Raw genomic sequence first — 19945 nt, forward strand, 5'->3', positions numbered from 1 at the left:
TTCTCTAATTTTATCACAGAGGTCACGTGGAAGGCTTTTTAAAACACAGATTGCTGAGCACCACCTCCAGAATTTCCAGTTCAGTGGGTCTGGAGTGGGGCCTGGGAATCTGCACTCCCAACAAGTTCCGAGGAGAGGTTGGTGCTGTTGGTCAGGAGACCACACTGGGAGAATCAGTGAAATAAGGAGACTGACTTGTGGGATTTCCAAGGTCACCGCTGGTTTCAAAAATCCAAGTGTTTGCATATTTTTCAAATTCTTTAAGACCTAACTCTTAAAACACACGCATTTTCCAACTTTAACAAAACCCTATGATTTTTTTTTTAAATACCAAAGAACATCATCTCCCATTTAAACGTAATTGTTTCCACTTGTAACTCATATGTGTTCCTTACTTCTCTTTAAAGTTACCTGGATTTTTAAAAGCCTATCTCTAAAAGACAGTCAGACTTAAACCTAATGCTTTTTTCTTTTCCTTTACATAGTTCCATATGTATTGAAGAGCTGTGCAGAATTTATAGAGACTCACGGCATAGTGGATGGAATTTATCGGCTTTCAGGAGTCACCTCAAACATACAACGGCTAAGGTAAGCCCAAGAATCGCCCCCAAAGAATTCTCCCATGATCCTTCCTCTGTCCATACGTTTATCTGCAAGTGCTGGGAGTACTAAAAACTGAAGGGATTGAGGGAAGGATGTCAGGGCACAAGATCAAGTGCTAATGTTTTCAGATGCCTAACTGTTTTTAATCTCATCAGGAAGCTCAATCTGATGTAATTCCTTCCAACAGAAACTCCTGGGGGCTTTTAATCGGTTCCTATGTCTTGCACCAGATTTATTCTTCTTAGGTGGATTCAGCTGAACTCAAATGATTTAAATTACAAGCTGGGAAAAAATGATTTATTATTACTCACTTGCTGATCCAAAGCTCAGATCCCATACCGTTACATGGTATTCAGAACTTAGAGGTCAGTGTGAGCTTTTCTGTTGACACACACTCGACATTTGACAATTTCCTCTGGTTCGGAAGATCAGAAGTCTGCATGATTGTGCATTTCCCTAACTGATGCCTGTATTTTTGAAATTACTGATACGGGAACTATTTCCAATTCTATGGATTTATCCTAAACAATTCTAAAATGTATCCCAGAATTTTTTGACTTAAAAGGACAGTAATCTTCAAATATATATTGATATTATAGCTGTGAAATAAAAGTAGTATATGTAGTGTATGTATAGAATATATACATTACATACAATATAGGCACTAGTGGTAAAGAACTTGCCTGCCAATGCAGGAGACATAGAGCTGTGGCTTCGATCCCTGAATCTGGAAGATCCCCTGGAGGAGGGCATGGCAACCCACTCCAGTATTCTTGCCTGGAGAAGCCTGTGGACAGAGGAGCCTGGTGGCTACAGTCCAGCATCACAAAGAGCTGGACATGACTGAAGCGACGTAGCACACACACATAGGTATATATATAGAATATAGACTTTATATATAATATATATAGTGTACTAGGACTAAAATAATAGGTTTATGTATTTTAAAGATTGTTCTTTAATACAAAAGAATACATTTTAATATATTTATTATATATTCTTTAGTTACAAATGTAGACTTTTAAAATAAAACATTGTTACAGGATTAATGTGTAAATTTTACACTGTGCAGGTAAGTCATTTTTATCTTCTTCCTCCTATTCAGTTTTCTGCCCCTCCTCCTCAAATCTCAATTGTCATAAAACTATACCACAGGAATAAAACATCCTTTTTACTCCCGGAGAAGTGATAACTATTTTAAAAATAGCTGTTTTTTTGCAGCCATAGATTTTAACACATCTGTGTGCTTACATCAGTTCACTGATTTACTCACGTGATATTTTTCAGAGTTTCAACAGCAAGTACCGGTTTACTCTCAGCTCTGAAGCATACTGCACAGAAGGTGGTATTGTGGAAGGACACTTGGACAATGGCCAATTCTTTTTCACTTAAGGGCTGACCTTAGCCTTGACAAGGGAGATTTTTGGCTAACTAGATGAATAAGCTCTAAGTTGTTTGTGTTCTGCCCTTGTGAAAAAAACACATGCCTGTGAATTTATGAGGCCACTGCATGGTTTTCTTTTCAAGGCCTCACTCAGTCCTTTTCAGGTTCTGGAAGCATCAGGGATCTCCCTTCTCTTTGTTAAAGGGCAGAACCACAGGAGAAGGGGCAGCAAGCTGTTGCCAGATGCTGGTTTTGAGAGTCCAGTTGCCGTTGTCACCTCTTGCCTGACTAAATGAATACTCTCAAAAAACCTAACTTCTCTTCTGTATTAACGCTCAGATTTATCATCTTTTAAATAAATTTTTAACTTGCAAGTATATACCATTTGAGGCAGTATATTCATTAATCATGCTCAGAAGTGTTTTTTCAGTTAGAAATGAGGCCTAGAATCTGATGATGTTCTCAAACACCCCACTATAGAGTGTTTAAGAAGATATTTATAAGCTTATTTGCCCTGTGGGAGTCACTGTCAAGCAGCCTAGAAGTTTCCACTCAGTACCAAAGAGAGAGTTGATTGAAGTTCTCAGACCTTGAGTTTGAGTCTCCAGATAAAACAAGTTGGCTGACATGAATACGTGGACATGAATGATAACAATCTGACTCACCCTGGGTTTGGTTTCTCCTCCAAGAGAGAGAAGTTCATTTAGAACAATATTTTGGAAAAACTGAAATCTCAACAGGGTTTTTGGGAGATTGTTTTCATATTTCTTCACTGTTCACGATTGAAACTACAGACATAATGCCATTAGGAAGCCATTCGTAAATGGGATTATGTCTTTCTCATTACAGCAGCTTCTGCAGGGATGACCCAGACCTAAAGTGGAAATCTTTCGTAGCTTTCTTGGGCCTGGAATAGAAGGTCTTTTTGAATCAAGGTCAAAAATATGGTCAGATCAGCAGTTTAGGGTCTTTTCACCCTCTAAGCAGCCCGAGTAGCTGCTGACATGGAACACATGTTCCTGGGATTGTTATGTCTCTGTCTGTGTTGTTTCAGGCAGGAGTTTGGCTCAGATCAATGTCCAGATCTGACAAGGGAAGTGTACCTCCAGGACATCCACTGTGTGGGCTCTCTCTGTAAGCTTTACTTTCGGGAGCTGCCCAACCCCCTCCTGACTTATGAGCTCTATGAGAAATTCACGGTGAGTGTTTGGATTTCCATTATGGTTGCTGGGTGGGATGCATGGATGGGCCAAAGAAAGTTTCAGCACTAAAATTACAATAATAATACTTACCAGCTGGTTGCCATTATCTTGGTGATGGAATTAGGATGGTATTGTGAAGAAAGCAGGGTGATGGCACTATTTGCTATATCTTTCCTATCTTACATTTTCAGAATGTTTGTTTGCTTACATGAGCTAGTTTAAACCATCTCCATATTTACGTAACCAAATGTGCGTCCGTAGATAGGAAGGAAACAAAGAAGCAGAGAACGAAGGGACTGGCCCAAGGTCACACTCTATCCCCAAACAGAACAGGAACCTGAGACTTCAGATGCTACCCGCATGGTTAATTCATTTCAGGCTGTTCCTTCCGTGTTTCTGTTGGGAGTTGTATAAAGAGGTGGGTGGGTAGAGAGGGGAGAGAGAATTAAACAGAAATCAAGAGAGAGGTCAGAAAGCTGAGGAGAGAGAAGACTCTGGAAAAAGCAGCTAAGGGGGAGTGTAGATTGGGCTAGTGAGTTGGGTGGTGGAGGACAAATGGGCAAGAGCAGAACGCCTACCTAGCAGGTGCAGCATCACCAAATCCCACCCCCGCGGGAAAAGGAGAATAAATGCTTAGAGCATGTCTGTAGTGTCAGCCTTAAAAACAGGGCTTGAACACCTGGCTGTGATGGGGGTGGGGGAGGTGCCGAGTAGGTGAAGAGTTGGGTTTAGCCAAGGCTGAGGCTCAGCTAGAAAAAGAGGGGGAGGGGGATCAGAGTGTGTGCAAGCGAGTGAGTGAAATAATTGACCATAGAATTTTGTCTGGATAAGAAGAGACAGGAGGGCCTAAGGCGGGTAGCAGTGAAAAAAATAGATCAATGGATCATTCATCCCAGTGAACTCAGTAAACTGTTGAAGTAGGGTGGCCAGAGGGGATGTTTGAAATTAAGTTTATGGAAGACTTGCAATTATTGGTAAGGACCAGACCAAGGCTCTAACCATGGGCAAGAATCTTTCTTATGTCTCTTGTAATAAACCTATTTTGGACATATAAATGTTCTTTAATTTGAAATTACGTAGGAGTTAATGAGTGCTATTCACATTTCAGAAGATACCCTTACAGATCTGTCTATCTGTCTGCCTCTCTCTCGGTATCTCCCTTTCTCTCTCCCTATTTTTGTCCCTCAGTACTATTCAATACATTCTGATGTTATGGAACAGTGCTAATTCAACAATTTGACCATCCTTCCATGGTAAAAAATAGAGAGAGACACTATTTTTACAGGGTATTATCTCATATACACAGTGATTTCTTAAACCAGATTCCTACTGATGGGTATTTAGACATTTTGTTTCTTAACATTTTACTTTTATCAGCAATGTTATAGTAAACATTTTTTCACATATATCCTTATACTTTTTTCTGTTTATATCCTTATGGAAAAAAATCACAGAAGTAGATTTACTAAGTAAAAGGATCTTATTTAAAATTTTGTCACATGTTGCCAAGTTCTGCAGAGACATAAGAATGTTCTTTTTCCTGCAGCCTTGCCAACACTGAGTATTTTTAATTTACTAAATTATTTCCCAATCTTAATCAACCAAAAATATATCTTACTGTTGTTTTAATTTGTGCATAAGACTTTCTTGTTTTCTACATAGTTTTAATCTTAGTACAGTATAATAGTTTCATCCTTAAATAAGACTAAAACATCACATGTTAAATAGCTGAATGAGTCCAACTTATTTTAATTAAGTTTAATTCTATGATAGTTAGGGATAGATAGGAATTTTTGTCTAGAAATTTCAGAAATACAAGTTTCTTCGTAGATCTTGTTTATAGTGTCAAAACAAAATCCATGTTTATCTCTCCCTGCTTCTGTTCCCTGACACTGCTAATCATTCTGTCTTCCACAGCAACAGAAAATATCAAAGCAATGTTACTGTCCACTTGTCATCAAATCTTAAGAGAACTTAACATTGTATTTAGATATAGTTTAAGGACACTAAGAAATAAAAGATGTTTTGTTGTGACAAGTGAGCTCTACATAGGCAGGATCTCGTGACTATTTATCCTTGAATTTATAGTTGAGTAAATTTCTCTAAATCACAGAATTATGAAAATATAAGCAAACCTTTTCCAGGGACATGGGAACAGCTCTATTACATTGTCACACATTCTTACAATGATTTATTTAAACTTACTTGCACAGATGAAGTGGAATAACATTTCAGTGGAATATAATAGGATTAGAAAGCTATTAATGAAGTAATGATGATGATGATATCTGCTACTTAGTGCTTACTATATGATAAGCTTCTTACAAATATTATTTCATTCAGTCCTCAAAAAAACTCTGTGAAATAGGTTTTACTGTCTCTTACAGATGAGTAAATTGAGGCTCAAGTGACTCTTGCCTGGGTTTGTACAGATAGTAAATGGAAGTAAAGATTTAACATTCTGTCTCAGACTCTGCCACATTGTTTTTTAAACTAGATTTAACAGCTCTTAAATAGGCTCAGGTATTTAATAGCTTAATATGAAATACAGAAAACATCCCAAACTAATAAAGGAACAATTCAATAAACAATGTTAGGAAGATTGGCTAAGTGCTGGGAGCGGGGAGAAGTCAAGTTACATTCTTACCACTTAACAGATTTCAGGGTGAAGGATTTTCTAAGAGCAAAAGCAAAGGAAAAAAAATCACCAGAGACAAAGTTAACAAACTAAACTCCATAAACATTAGATTTTTATACATTAAAAATACATTAACAAAATTAAAAGGTGAATGACCAACTATGGAAAACATTTACAATAAAGATGACAGGAGATGAATATTTTTTAATTATATAAAACTCCTACATATCAATAAAGAAGAAAAAACACTCAACACCCTGCTAAACAAATGAGCAAAGAACCTCAACAGACAATTTGTAAAGAAACATAGTTATTTAAAAAGTATAAATGTATTAGAAAAATTGTATTTTCATAATTAAAAAATTGTTTTTAATGTTAGTATTTCACGTTGCCAAGCCTGTGGTGACGCTGGCTCTGTCATAGTTTTCTACTGCAAGTGTAAACTGGCTGGACATCGAGCAAGTCATTTGAAATTACTATCAAGGGTCCTAAAATGCTCATATTTTTTGATACAGTAATTCTATTCCCAGACTCCATTCTAAGATAATCAGATGTGCACATGAATAATTGATTTACAAATATTTCACTGCTGTAGTAGCAGTAACAAAATTAGGGAGTATCTACATGTCCAACAATAAGGGAAGGGTTAAATAAATGATAATAAATCTATTGTTTTAAGTCCTGTGTAGCCATGAAATAGTCTTCATATTTCTGAAGACTATTTGCAGACCACAACACAAAGTTAAATGGAAAAAAGCAGTATATGCAATACATAGGAAGTGATGGCAGTGTTCGTCTTTGGTGCTGGGAAGCCCCGGGCAGATTGCTTCTTTTAGGTTTCAATGTAAGTAGGTTAACAGTAGCTATGTCTGGGTGGTGAGATAGCACGTGATTTTTATTTCCTTTAAGTACATGTATTAGTTTTATGTGGCTGCAGTAACAAATTACAAGCTTGGTGGCTTTTTCAATAGAAGGTTATTCTCTCACAGTTCCAGAGTCCAGAAATCTGAAATCAGTTTCACTGGGCTGATATCAAGGTGTCAGCAGGGCCATGGATCCTTACAGAGACTCTAGGGGGAAGCCTGTTTCTTGCCTCCTCCAGCTTCTGGTGGCTGCTGGCATGCCTTGGCTTGTGGCCACCTCTCTGCTCCCATAGTCTCTCTGCCTTCTCGTCTGTCATTATCTCCTTCTGCCTCCCTCTTTTAAGGGCCCACCAGGTGGCGCTAGTGGTAAAGAATCTGCCTGCCAATGCCAGAGACCCAACAGATGAGGGTTAGATCCCTGGGTCAGGAAGATCCTCTGGAGAAGGAAATGGCAACCCACTCCTGTATTCTTGGCCGGAGAAGGCAGTGGACAGAGGAGCCTGGTGGGCTATGCAGCTCATGGGGTCGCAAAGAGTCGGACACAACTGAATTGCACACACACATATTGAATAATCCACGAGACTCTCCTTATTTCAAAAGCTTTAATCACACTTGCAAAGACTCTTTTTCCAAATAAGGTAACATTTACAAGTTCTTGAGATTAGGACCTGATATCTTTGGAAGCAACTGTTAAACCTACTACATTTTATTTTTATCAGAAAAAAAGTTCATTTTAGGAAAAATTCAGTTTAGATCAGATTGATTCAGCTAAAATAATTAAACCCAAGATAGAGAAAAGTTGCTTGCTGATTTAGTATTTTTGGAGAAGGCAGTTTAAAGAGGCATTACATTTTGTATTGAAATAACATCTTTGTGTGTCCATCTCCCTCATTAAACTGTAAGCCTCCTAAGGACAGAAAGCATATTTATTTTACTAATTTTTGTGCTTCCTTTCCCTGCTCTCCAGCCACTGGAGGCTGTTGTGACTCTTGACTAGTACACATTTGCTGGCAGTTGGTTGGCCCACACACGTCATCTGAAGTGTCGATGGGGGTGGACCACTGGTGTGTGGCATCAGGTAGAGGGTGTGAGCTCAAGATGTCTGCCAGTGTGACAGCAGCCAACTGCCCTGGTTTGCCAGGGACTTGCCCACTTTTAACTCGGAAAAGTCCTGAGTTCCAGGACACTCCTTCTCAGTTGTAGGCAAACCAGGCTGATTGGTCACCTCTTCAGGAGCCGAAAGGTGAGAGGAATTGTCTCAGTAAAGCTGATGCTCCCCACCGAGGAGGTTTGGTCCTCGGATGGTATTGCCCTGGAAGTGTGGCCCAAAGTGGGGCTTTCTGGCATTTTTAAATGCAAAGCAAAATACAGATTCATTCACTTACTTAATACAACTAACATCTCTTGAGCACCTGCTATCTATACTAGGCAGACACAGTTCCAGGTGCTCAGCAAGCAAGTCAGATAAAATCCTTGTTCCCGTGAAAAGTAAAAGTTGCTCAGTCATGTCCTACTCTTTGCCACTCCATGGAAGTCCATGGAATTCTCCAGGTCAGAATACTGGAGTGGATAGCTTTTCCCTTCCCCAGGGGATCTTCCCAACTCAGGGATCAAACCCAGGTCTTCCATATTGCAGATGGATTCTTCACCAGCTGAGCCACAGGGTTCTCATGAAACTTACATTTTAATTAAAGAGATAGAGGACGAATAAATCTAATGCATAACTCGATAGTGAGAACTGTTGATAAGCACTTCAAAGACAGTTAATGCAGGATACAGGTCAGAGAGGTCTTCCCTGGGAGCTTAGTGGTAAAGAATCCACCTGCCAATGCAGGAGACGCAAGAGACATGGATTTGATCCCTGAGTTAGGAAGATCCTCAGATTCCTGAGTTAGGAAATGGTAATTCCCCCCCAGTATTCTTGGCTGGGAAATTTCCAAGGAGAGAGGAACCTGGCGGGCTGCAGTCCATGGGGCCACGGAGAGTCAGAGACAGCTAAGCAGGCACGCACGCACAAGTCAGAGAATGCTGGGGACTGATAATCAAAGGTCGCCAGTGAGTGATGCTTGAACAGACAAAGACGAAGCGAGGGAACAAGTTGTGCAGGTATCTGGTGGAAGAGGACGCTGAGAAGAAATAGCAGGTACCAAGGCCCTTGTCGAGGACGTGCCAAGCTTGTTTAAGGGACTATATGGAGGCCAGCATGGCCCATAGGGAGCAAGCAAGGAGGAAGTGATGGGAGACAAGGAATTTGAAGATGGGCCATGTGCCTGCTGCCACAGGTGTGACAAAAACAGGAAGGTATAACAACTGTCTGGAAGATAACGGTGGTTGTTGTCTCTGGAGACTGAGGGTCTGATGTTGGAAGGAAGACACTTTCTTCTGTGTATTCCTTTGAATGTTTTGCATTTTTTAAACCTTCTGCATGAATAACTTTTTAACCTAATCACTTAAAATAATTAAAAATGACAAAAATGGCTTTATAATAATTTTTAAATAATTAATACAAAATAAAAGGTAAAAGCTGAGTTGCAGCTGGGGTGCAGTTAGAAGGGACAGACCCGGGTTGCTTATCCATCCTGGGAATGGGGCTGCCTGAGTGCAGGGGCTAAGGTGGTATTCAGGTAAACAGAGGAAACTAGAGCCTGGGCCTGGCCAGAGGGGATGGGAGACCAGCCCTTGCCAGAGTCCTCAAAGTGCAGGAAGCTGGTCTTCTTGATACTGACTGGAAGAGAACAAATGGTCACAGATTCAACCTGGATTTTTTAAAGTTTAACCGTCAGCAAGATTGTCCTGGGTAATGTTGAGTGAAATTCTCTTTTAGGCAAAAGATTGGGATGGGCAAAGTGTCAACTCCCTTCCTTCAATTCCCCAGTGATGGACTCTGCTGTCCATCTCTTTGGACAGCAAAGAGATGGAAACACAAAGAGATGGAAAAATAGCTTTGCAGTGAGCAGACCCTCTGGGAGAACAGTGATGATCTAGAGAGCTTCCAAATAGGATTGGGGTGCGAAGGGGAGAAGCTGTGAATAATAAAATGATCCCACATGGGACCTGCAGGCATCAGGGGTGAGCCCGCCCAGTCTCTCGGAACAGAGGTGACTAACAGCTTCCTAAAATATTAAAGGAACTTTCCATGAATGCTGTTAAATTGACCTACACCTTTTTTCCTAAGAAACACTTTTAGAAAGTGGGGGTGGGGTAGGGGCTTGGGAAGGGGGTGGGTGTAAAGCTTTGCAAAGCTCGTCCTCTGTTTGCCAAGAGAGGAAGAGAGGCCTCCCCACCCTTCACAGGACAGAATGTGGGAGGGTCCGCGCCTCATTCCTTCACCCCTCCTTCCTCTGAGGCTCTCTCCCTTCACTTGCTTTATCAGATTCTCCCTGTCTTGAGAGTCGGGGTCTCCGCCACAAATCTGTTTCCTAAATGACAGAGCCCAGGAAGAGGGCAGAGGTATCAGGTGCTTTCTCTAGGCTCTATTCTGGTCCTTACCCTCTACATCTGCACATCTCAAAAAGCAAGAATTGCGACAGAAATCATATTTATGCCAGCTCCGTTTTGAGGCTTGCAAACCCAGCAGAAGACTGAGACAACTGTGACCCTCTGAGCCCCGAGTGTCTCCCCACTTCTGAGTAGGAAATGAAGTAGAGTTTTCCCACATAGAAATTTTTTGATTGCCTTTGAAAATGGTTAGCTTCTGTGAATGCTTTACTTCAATTAAATAAAAAAGTCAAACAAAAACACGTTGGTGGCCAAAGCTCTGGTATGATGTTCCACTTAGGAAAATGGAGCCAATAGTTGAGCCCTTTTAAAGTGTCTCGATCTGAGTGGGGTTACACAGTTATTATACATATGAAAGGACTTGGGAAGCTGTATCAGAGATTTGTGCGTTTTTAGTGTAGTAAACCATAATGTAGTGAAAAAACAAAGATGTGACTGCTGACCTTGAACTCAGGTACAGCTCCCATGCGGGCAGTCTTGAGTACTCAGCCATTGGGAGGGGCCCTTGAATGTGAGCATAGGCAGGACAGACTCACAGGACGGGGTATAGGTGAATCTGTCGGGGACACCTGTGTTGTGCAGGAGCCCCAGGCAGGCTTGGAATCACACTGTGTGTACTGAAGCCCTTGCCTCTCTTGAGGGCCTGGGCTGAGCTGGGAACCACATACCCACACAGGAAACAACCAAAGAGCAAGTCCGGACAAGGCCACCGGGTATCAGGGACAAAGCTCTTATCCTGCTGAGAAGGCATGTCTTCACGTGGTCCCCACTTCCTGGAATCAACGACAGGCTGCCTGGTCACAGGAAAGTCTCAGGCTAGATGGAAGTGGCTGTTTGCACCCAAAAAGACGGCTGGCCGAGTAAACAGGCAGCCACCCTGTCATCTCCACTTCTCTCTGTCTCTGCCTCTGCTTCTCTCTCCCAGCGTGAGGACTCTGTCTGGCACGCAGAACACACCCGAGATTCCATACCATCTTTACCAGACGCCTACCTACCATCTGAGGACACAGAGCGGTGTGCCCATGTTGTTAGACACTTTGCATCCTGAACCCTCGGAGATTTTAGTGGTTTGTTTTTTCTAGAAAAGTGTGCCTCCTGGAAGGATGGTCTCTAGGCATGGTTGGGAGGCTGGAGTACCAGAAGCCTGAATAAAACCTGCAGATCCAGGGGGGTGTCCCCCTTCTTGAGCGCTCACTGGATTGCTTCATTTCCTGTCCACAGGAGGCAGTGTCTCATTGCCCAGAAGAAGGCCAACTGGCCCGAATCCAAAATGTTATCCAGGAGCTCCCTCCATCCCATTACAGGTAAGAATTCTTGGTAAAAGAAATTCACATTCTCTCAATGTGATATAATACCACAGATGCAGGCTGGCATCAAAAAAGGGGACAAATTCAGTGGACAGTGGCTTTCTGGGGTAGGTTGAGGTAGGCGAACAGGTCAGTTGTGTCAGAGCATGTTGGGGCCTGACCAGAGAGCCTGGCGGGAAGGGACAGCCCATGTCTACATTAGTTTCAGGGTACACCTCGGAGTCCCATAAGAATCATTTCTGATTTCCAGGCCAGTCTCACAGAGATAGTCTAGATTCTTACCCAGGTTCATAGCATAATGAAATCAGTGGAAACCAAGATGGTTTCTAAACAGGGTTTGACCATCACTCTTGAGCGTTTGGCTGACTGATGTCTCTGTATGCTTGTCAATACCATCCCTTACATCATTTCATCCTTTCTCCTCCTCACAGTTTAGTCCCTAACTGTGCCACCTTTCCCTGTGAAAATCACTCAGTCATGTTCAACTCTTTGTGACCCTATGGACTATCCCCACCAGGCTCCTCTGTCCATGGAATTCTCCAGACGAGAATACTAGAGTGGAATCTCATTCTCTTCTCCAGGGGATCTTCCCTACCCAGGGATCAAACTCCAGTCTCCCAGCATTGCAGGCAGATTCTTTACCATCCGAGCCACCAGGGAATCCCAGTGGTTCTTAAACCTACGCAGGTCTTTATAAGAGGGCAGATTTTGATGTGGTATAAGAACATCCCAGCAATAACAGATGGTATTCATCCATCAGATGAGTTCCTTAACCAGTGCCAGGGTGCCCATAGCTGGAAGAATTACAGAAAAGCTGAGATGAGGGCCAGTTTCAAGACTGTGTGGAGGCCATGCTGCCCTCGGTGACAGGAGGCACAGGCTCCGAGCACTGTGAGTCCCGGGATCCATCTCTGGCTGCGCTAGCATCCTCAGCTGACTTCTGCTGAGACTGTCTCCTCCTCACCCATGGCCAGTGCTCCTAGGGCCAAGAAAGTTACTTCCATCTATCTTGATATCTTCCTGATAACCTTCTAAAATTCATGAAATAGACATATTTAGAATCTCTTAACTCAACCTTTAAATTATCTCCAGATGTCAGGTTTCACACAGACTCTGAAGATTCTTACTTTTTTTTTTTTTTTTAATGAACCGTTACAGGACCTTGGAATACCTGATTCGACACCTGGCCCACATCGCATCCTTCAGCAGCAAGACCAACATGCATGCCAGGAACCTGGCCCTGGTGTGGGCACCCAACCTCCTCAGGTAACCACCTCCCCTCACCTCAAGTGGGCTCCAAGCAGCCCCCAATTCACACGAAACCTGGATTCTTCAAAACTGAGCCCCCTGGTAGACAGACCTTTGGCTAAGTGGTTATTTGTCACACCGAGGAATTAAAGGTGATTTTTACAGCCCTTGCTTGCTAACCTTGGAAACTCTGGAACCCAGAAGTATATTCTGGCTACAGCCATGATGTGGCCAGTGTGATGGATCTGTATGTTATAATTTCCTGGAAAGGTCTTTCTGAGTCTTTGGGGTTCCTTGGTTTTTGTTGGTTTTGGTGGGGTCCTCGCTAGCTAGAACCTGAATTAGCTGCTTCACATGACTTTGTAAATGATGACCTGCCCTTAGAACAATTCTTTGGAACTTGAAGGAGATCCTATGAAAAAAATAAAATCAATTCCTATATATTGAGTAATACAGTGTTTACAGCTTTGCAGTTTATAGTACCTGGTGACTGTCTCCAAGTTGTCCAGTGTGTTGGGCTTCACAACCTTTAAACCGTCTCTTCAATTATCTTAAATAGTTACATTAATACAAATTAACAAGCTGTATACATTTAGGAATTAGGGCCTGTTCAAAACGCCCACTGGCTCCCCACTTATGCTTCAGTAGGTGGGGCAGACTCATTCACTGAATGTGTTTCTTCTGCGGTTCAGATCTAAAGAAATTGAAGCCACTGGTTGCAATGGAGATGCAGCCTTCCTCGCAGTCCGGGTCCAGCAGGTGGTGATTGAATTCATACTGAATCATGTGGATCAAATCTTTAACAACGGTACCCCCGGGTCACTGGAGAACGATGGTAATGGCTGCTCCTGGCATTCACTTCTTCTTTGCCTGAGGCACGGGATCCAAGAATAAGTCAGAGTGGGCTGGGATCTAGCTCTCAGTGTCAGCTATGTATGTGCGCTACAACACTGTGTCTGAGGATCATGCGTGTAGACGTGTGTGCCAATGCAGCAAAGGTGGCTCTAGTATGTTTCTGATCAGTTGCACACATGGCCTATCCCATGAACTTGGTGTGGTGACTTTGAATACTGTTCTTTTTAGTGAGTTCTTAAACTCTTCCAGTTGTTATCTAGAGGCACTGGCAATATCCCCCCAACTATTAGCTTTTATTTTTACTTCCAGTATGATATTGCAGAAGGCTCAAGTGAGTGAGTTAAGCATCCTGTTCATGCTTGCATATATGTTCAGAGTGCCTTCTCTTTGCAAGCATTTCTTTTTTAAATTGAAATATAATTGATTATTATTTTGAAATTATATTCAATTATATTATTTTGAAATATTGTGTTTGTTCCATTTATACATATACACGCACCTATATTCTTTTTTGGTTCTTTTCCATTATAGTTTATTATAAGATACTGAATATAGTTCTTTGTGCTACGCCCTAAATCCTTATTGTCTGTATTACATATGGTAGTGTGTATCTGTGTAATACCATATTCCCAGTTTATCCCTCCTCCACTTCCCCTTAGGAAACCATAAGTTTGTTTTCTATCTCTATGAGTCTGTTTCTGTTTTATAAATAACTTCATTTGTACTATTTTTTAGATTCCACATGTAAGTGGTATCATATAATATTTGTCTTTCTTGCAAGCGTTTCTTGAGCACTTGCTTTGTTCTGCCCTGCACTGGACAGTAGGCATACTGCAATGAGTGTGTGTTTGTGGGTGCATGTATAGAGAGACTAGCTAGCATTGAAGCCCACTATATGTGAGAAACATTTAGCTATTTCAGGTTGGATGTAATGAGGTGCAGTTCATGATGTTCCATCCTCATAATAACATAATGAACCCCAGGAATGCATTGGTATTGGTTTATGCTGCTTGAACTCATATGAGCCTAATTTGTAAAAATAAAAATCCAGCTGATCAGTAAACCTGATAACTACCATTTGTGTGAGCGTACAATTTCCAGCATTAGCATACATCGCATAACTGGGAAGGCTTGTTGAAACACAGTTTCAGTTCAGTTCAGTTCAGTCGCTCAGTCATGTCTGACTCTTTGCGACCCCATGAATTGCAGCACACCAGGCCTCCCTGCCCATCACCAACTCCCGGAGTTCACTCAGACTCACGTCCATCGAGTCCATGATGCCATCCAGCCATCTCATCCTCTGTCGTCCCCTTCTCCTCCTGCCCCCAATCCCTCCCAGCATCAGAGTCTTTTGCAATGAGTCAACTCTTTGCATGAGGTGGCCAAAGTACTGGAGTTTCAGCTTTAGCATCATTCCTTCCAAAGAACACCCAGGGCTGATCTCCTTCAGAATGGACTGGTTGGATCTCCTTGCAGTCCACGGGACCCTCAAGAGTCTTCTCCAACACCACAGTTCAAAAGCATCAATTCTTCGGCACTCAGCTTTCTTCACAGACCAACTCTCACATCCATACAGGACCACTGGAAAAACCATAGCCTTGACTAGACGGACCTTAGTTGGCAAAGTAATGTCTCTGATTTTGAATATGCTATCTAGGTTGGTCATAACTTTTCTTCCAAGGAGTAAGTGTCTTTTAATTTCATGGCTGTAGTCACCATCTGGACCTCATACCCGGAATTTCTGATTCAGCTTGTCTGGAGTGCTGCTGAAAATCTGTATTTCTAACAAGTTTCCAGGTGATGCTGCTGCTACTGGCTAGGGTCCATACCTCAAGAACCAGTGTGTGTTAGAACTATATCTGCAAAATATTTGTATGAGCTGATCAAAGCATTCTTTTCTAGTTTGGCTAATAAGCTTGGGAAAATCAATTATAACCATCAAAGTAATCAATTGCAATTAATATCAAATTTTGATTCCTGGTATAATAATTCTTACCCCCTATCCTGTCCTCTATGTGGTTTATGATCTTTCTTTTAAAATTCTCATACCATAAAATTCACTGCTTTAATCATTTTATAGTGTACATTTCAGTGGTTTTTAGTGTGTTCACAGAATTGTTCAACCATCACCACTGTCTAATTCCAGGATGTTTTCATCACTCCAGAAAGAAACCCCACACCCAGTAAAGGAGTCACTCCGCATTTTGTCCTCCCTTCCCACCGGAGTCTGGCAACCAGTCATCTACTTCCTGTTTCTATGGATTTTGCTTCTTCTGTGCGTTCCATATAAGTGGAATCATACAATACATGGCTTTTAATGGCCTACTTCTTTCACTTAGCCCATGGTCTCATAGATCAGCATTTCATGCCATTGTATGGATATACCATATTTTATGTATCCACTTAGCAGTTGATGGACATTTGGGTTGTTTCTGCTTTTTGGTTATGATGATGCTGCTGTGAACAGTCATGTACAAGTTTTTGTGTGAACGTGTGTTTTTCAATTGTCTTGACCTAGGAATGGCTGACATTTCTTTTATCTTTATTTTAACTTGCACTTTGTGCTAAGTTTCTTCAGTCTTGTCTGACTCTCTGTGACCCCATGGACTGTAGCCTGCCAGGCTCCTCTGTCCATGGGATCCTTCAGGCAAGAATACTGGAGTGGGCTGCCATTGCCTTCTCCAGGGGATCTTCCTAATCCGGGGATTGAACCCACAACTCTTATGTCTCCAGTGGGTTCTTTACCGCTAGCACCACCTGGGAAGGAGAAATAGTATGCTTTCATTCATTCATCCTTTTGAATCAACCAGTAATTCACTGGGGACTTACTGTATGCCAGGAACTATGGCGGACCCTCCACACATATCATCTCATTGTCTTATCACAACCATCCTAAAGTTATCAACCTTATTTTATACATGAAGAACCAGAGAACCAGAAAAGCTTAGCAACTGGTAGGACTGAACATGGAACCTAAATCTTCCAGCCTGTGCTTTTTCCTTACCCAGTGATGCCTCTGGGAGGGAAAAAAAATAGGAAAACAAATAAATAAACCATTGTAGAGAATTAATGACTTTGGGAAATGTTCTTCTTGACAGCAAATTCCACCCATGACTGTTAGTGTTAAGGGTGTTCCTAATTCCAACGTGGAAATGCCTGTCCTTTTTATGACCATTGCCTTAATCAGCTTTTGTCCCGCATATTGAAATTTAGTTTCCTCTGAGCCTTTAACTCTTGACTGTCTCCAGTACATACTATTCAGTGCATTCCACTTAAATGTTCTTCTTATGAATTCTTATTGACTTTGGTAACATACTTAACATTTACACAAAATGGAATAAGTCATTTGTTGTCGTTGTTCAGGCACTAAGTCATTCGTATCCAACTCTTTCCAACCTCATGGACTGCATGCCAGGCTGCCCTATCCTTCACTATCTCCTGGAGTTTGCTTATATTCATGTCCATTGAGTCAGCGATACTATTTAACTATCTCACCCTCTGCTGCCCCCTTCTCTTCCTGCCCTCAATCTTTCCCAGCCTCAGGGTCTTTTCCAGTGAGCCGGCTCTTCGCATCAGATGGCCAGAGTATTGGAGCTTCAGTTTCAGCTTCAGTCATTCCAATGAATATTCAGGGCTGATTTTCTTTAGGATTGGCTGGTTTGATCTCCTTGCAGTCCAAGGGACTCTCAAGAGTCTTCTCTAGCACCACAGTTCAAAAGCATTCCTCAGCCCTCAGCCTTATTTATGATCCAGCTCTCACATCTGTATATGACTACTGGAAAAACCCATAGCTTTGACTGTATGGACCTCCAACCTTAAATTGCCTTGGAGGCCATGTTTTTCAGCTGCAGCTGCTGCTGCTAGGTCACTTCTGTTGTGTCCGACTCTGTGTGACTCCATAAACGGCAGCCTACCAGGCTCCACCGTCCCTGGGATTCTCCAGGCAAGAACACTAGAGTGGGTTGCCATTTCCTACTCCAGTGCATGAAAGTGAAAAGTGAAAGTGAAGTTGTGTCCGACTCTTCAAGACCCCATGGACTGCAGCCTACCAGGCTCCTCTGTCCATGGGGTTTTCTAGGCAACAGTACTGGAGTGGGTTGCTAAGAGAGAAGGGATAATCTCGCCACCCTAGCTGAGTGAGACCACCTCTGTGGCTGAACACACATTCTCACCTGACCAAAGGACTAGGCAGTACCCAGGGGCAAATACCCTCAGCTGTTACTCTGGCCCACAGTAATTGCTCAATATGTTGTTGTGTGAATGAATGAATAGTCCGTCTCTGAAAAGTACAGGATTGCAGGTTACCTTCTGAAGCCTCTGTGTGCCCTCTGGCTGGGGATGGCCAGGATTGCTATCACATTCCTATATGTAGTCTTTGCCACAGACCCTACCATGCCCAAGAGAAGTCCCTGCCAGGAGGTCAGGAATGGGGGAGCTGTGGCTGTGGGCATCTGGCTGGAACTGGTGAACAGATCCACTCCCAGGAGGTCTATGAGCTCCTCTCTTTTTTGTACAGAAAACCGGCCAATCATGAAGAGCCTGACCCTGCCCGCCCTCTCCTTGCCCATGAAGTTGGTGAGTCTGGAGGAAGCTCAGGCCCGGAGCCTGGCTACTAATCATCCTGCCAGGAAGGAAAGAAGAGAGAATAGCCTGCCCGAGATTGTCCCTCCCATGGGCACCCTCTTCCACACTGTCCTTGAGTTACCAGACAACAAGTAAGTGGCCTTCTTTCAAATTCTGGGAGGTGTTTGGGTGGCGGGGAACAGAGGAGGAAGTGGTTAGAGTCTCGGGGCTATAATGGCAGCATGGTCTGGGGTTGTGATCTGGTTTGGGGGGTGAGGCGGCCTTCCAGAAGAGATGGGAGCTGATGCCACTGCATCACCAATGTGCATTCCCTCAATGCCCCAAAGTCTTTGAGACCTTGATCTCCCACCAGAGATCCCTAGTACTGTGGTGGGGATAGGGCTCATAGGTGTCAAGAATCATAACTAAAATCCCTTCTTTCCTACCTTAGACAAAATAGCCTTGATGTTTTCAAAAAGAAGGTTGCTAAACAGAAAAATTTGGCTGCCTCCTCCCACCCTTCACCTTCACGGCACATTATAAAAGGCGTGGAGATGGACGGAGGACAAGTTGACAAACCACCACTCTGGCCTGAAAACTCTTGAGGACACAGCACTTGAGGACATGCATCCTGGCTTCTGTTTCTCCTCTGCTACCTGTCAGAGCCCTCCCTTCCCTCCAAAAACAAAACAAACACCATTTTCGCTCGTGTCTTTCCTCACTTCTCCTTTTCATTTCTTCTGTTGTAACCCTGGTCTCCACACATTCCTCGGTTATGGAAGCAAGAGTCCTAAATTCTAGGCAGACAGTAGGTGGAGGAGCCGGAAGGCAATCTTTTCACTGAAGAGTATCATCCTTGCTGTTTGGTCAGTGAAAGGAGGTGTGAAAGCAGACCCTGCAGGCCTCTTGTCAGTGTCCTCCACATGAAGGCACGGCTGTTTCCCTCTGAGGGGGGGAGAGCGTGCTGGGTGCCTGGGAAGGGTGACTGGATCTCACCTGGCAGGAAATGCTCCATTTCCTGGAGGGCACAAATGGCACTGCCCCTCCCCCCAAATCCCTGGAGGGTGAGACTTTCATCCAGGGATCAGGAAGAAGGATACCTCTGAAGGACAATCAAGTATACCTTCCCTGTGCTGTCAACCACACCTGAGGTTCACCATGCCTCAAGGTATAGGCAATACTGTAAAATCTACCCCAAGGCCAAGTGCTTGACAACATTAGGCTAGATCCGACAGAAACCACGAAGCACTGCAGGTCTATGCCTGATGGCAGAAGCACGTGTTCTGTGGAGAAGAGGTCCTCTGTGGAGCCCACAGGTGCCAGGGTTTCATCCCAGAACTTTATGAAATATAATGGCTAGGCCAGCCAGAGCCCGGCAAGGCCTCTGTGGTGACCTCTGGTGGCAGCAGGTCCTCTGGGCCCTGTCTGAGTTCAGTTCAGTTCAGTCACTCAGTCGTGTCTGACTCTTTGTGACCCCATGGACTGCAGCATGCCAGGCCTCCCTGTCCATCACCAACTCCCGGAATTCACTCAAACTCACGTCCATTGAGTCGGTGATGCCATCCAGCCATCTCATCCTCTGTCGTCCCCTTCTCTTCCCACCTTCAATCTTTCCCAGCATCAGGGTCTTTTCAAATGAGTCAGCTCTTCACATCAGGTGGCCAAAGTACTGGAGTTTCAGCTTCAGCATCAGTCCTTCCAATGAATATTCAGGACTGATTTCCATTAGGATGGACGGGTTGGATCTCCTTGCTGTCCAAGGGACTCTCAAGAGTCTTCTCCAA

At 43.1% G+C, this 19945-nt stretch overlaps 1 protein-coding gene across 1 annotated transcript in view; it reads left to right on the forward strand.

Moving 5' to 3' along the window:
• Positions 1 to 19945, forward strand: part of ARHGAP31 (Rho GTPase activating protein 31) — a 121643-nt gene that overhangs the window by 69450 nt on the left and 32248 nt on the right. The window contains exons 2-7 of the mRNA XM_005674953.3: positions 486 to 588; positions 3042 to 3186; positions 11410 to 11492; positions 12654 to 12761; positions 13436 to 13578; positions 18115 to 18313. Of these exons, the coding sequence (XP_005675010.1) occupies positions 486 to 588; positions 3042 to 3186; positions 11410 to 11492; positions 12654 to 12761; positions 13436 to 13578; positions 18115 to 18313 (781 nt within the window). The remainder of the gene's footprint in view (positions 1 to 485; positions 589 to 3041; positions 3187 to 11409; positions 11493 to 12653; positions 12762 to 13435; positions 13579 to 18114; positions 18314 to 19945) is intronic.

The sequence above is a fragment of the Capra hircus genome, chromosome 1, assembly GCF_001704415.2.
Source record: "Capra hircus breed San Clemente chromosome 1, ASM170441v1, whole genome shotgun sequence".
Taxonomy (NCBI): domain Eukaryota; kingdom Metazoa; phylum Chordata; class Mammalia; order Artiodactyla; family Bovidae; genus Capra; species Capra hircus.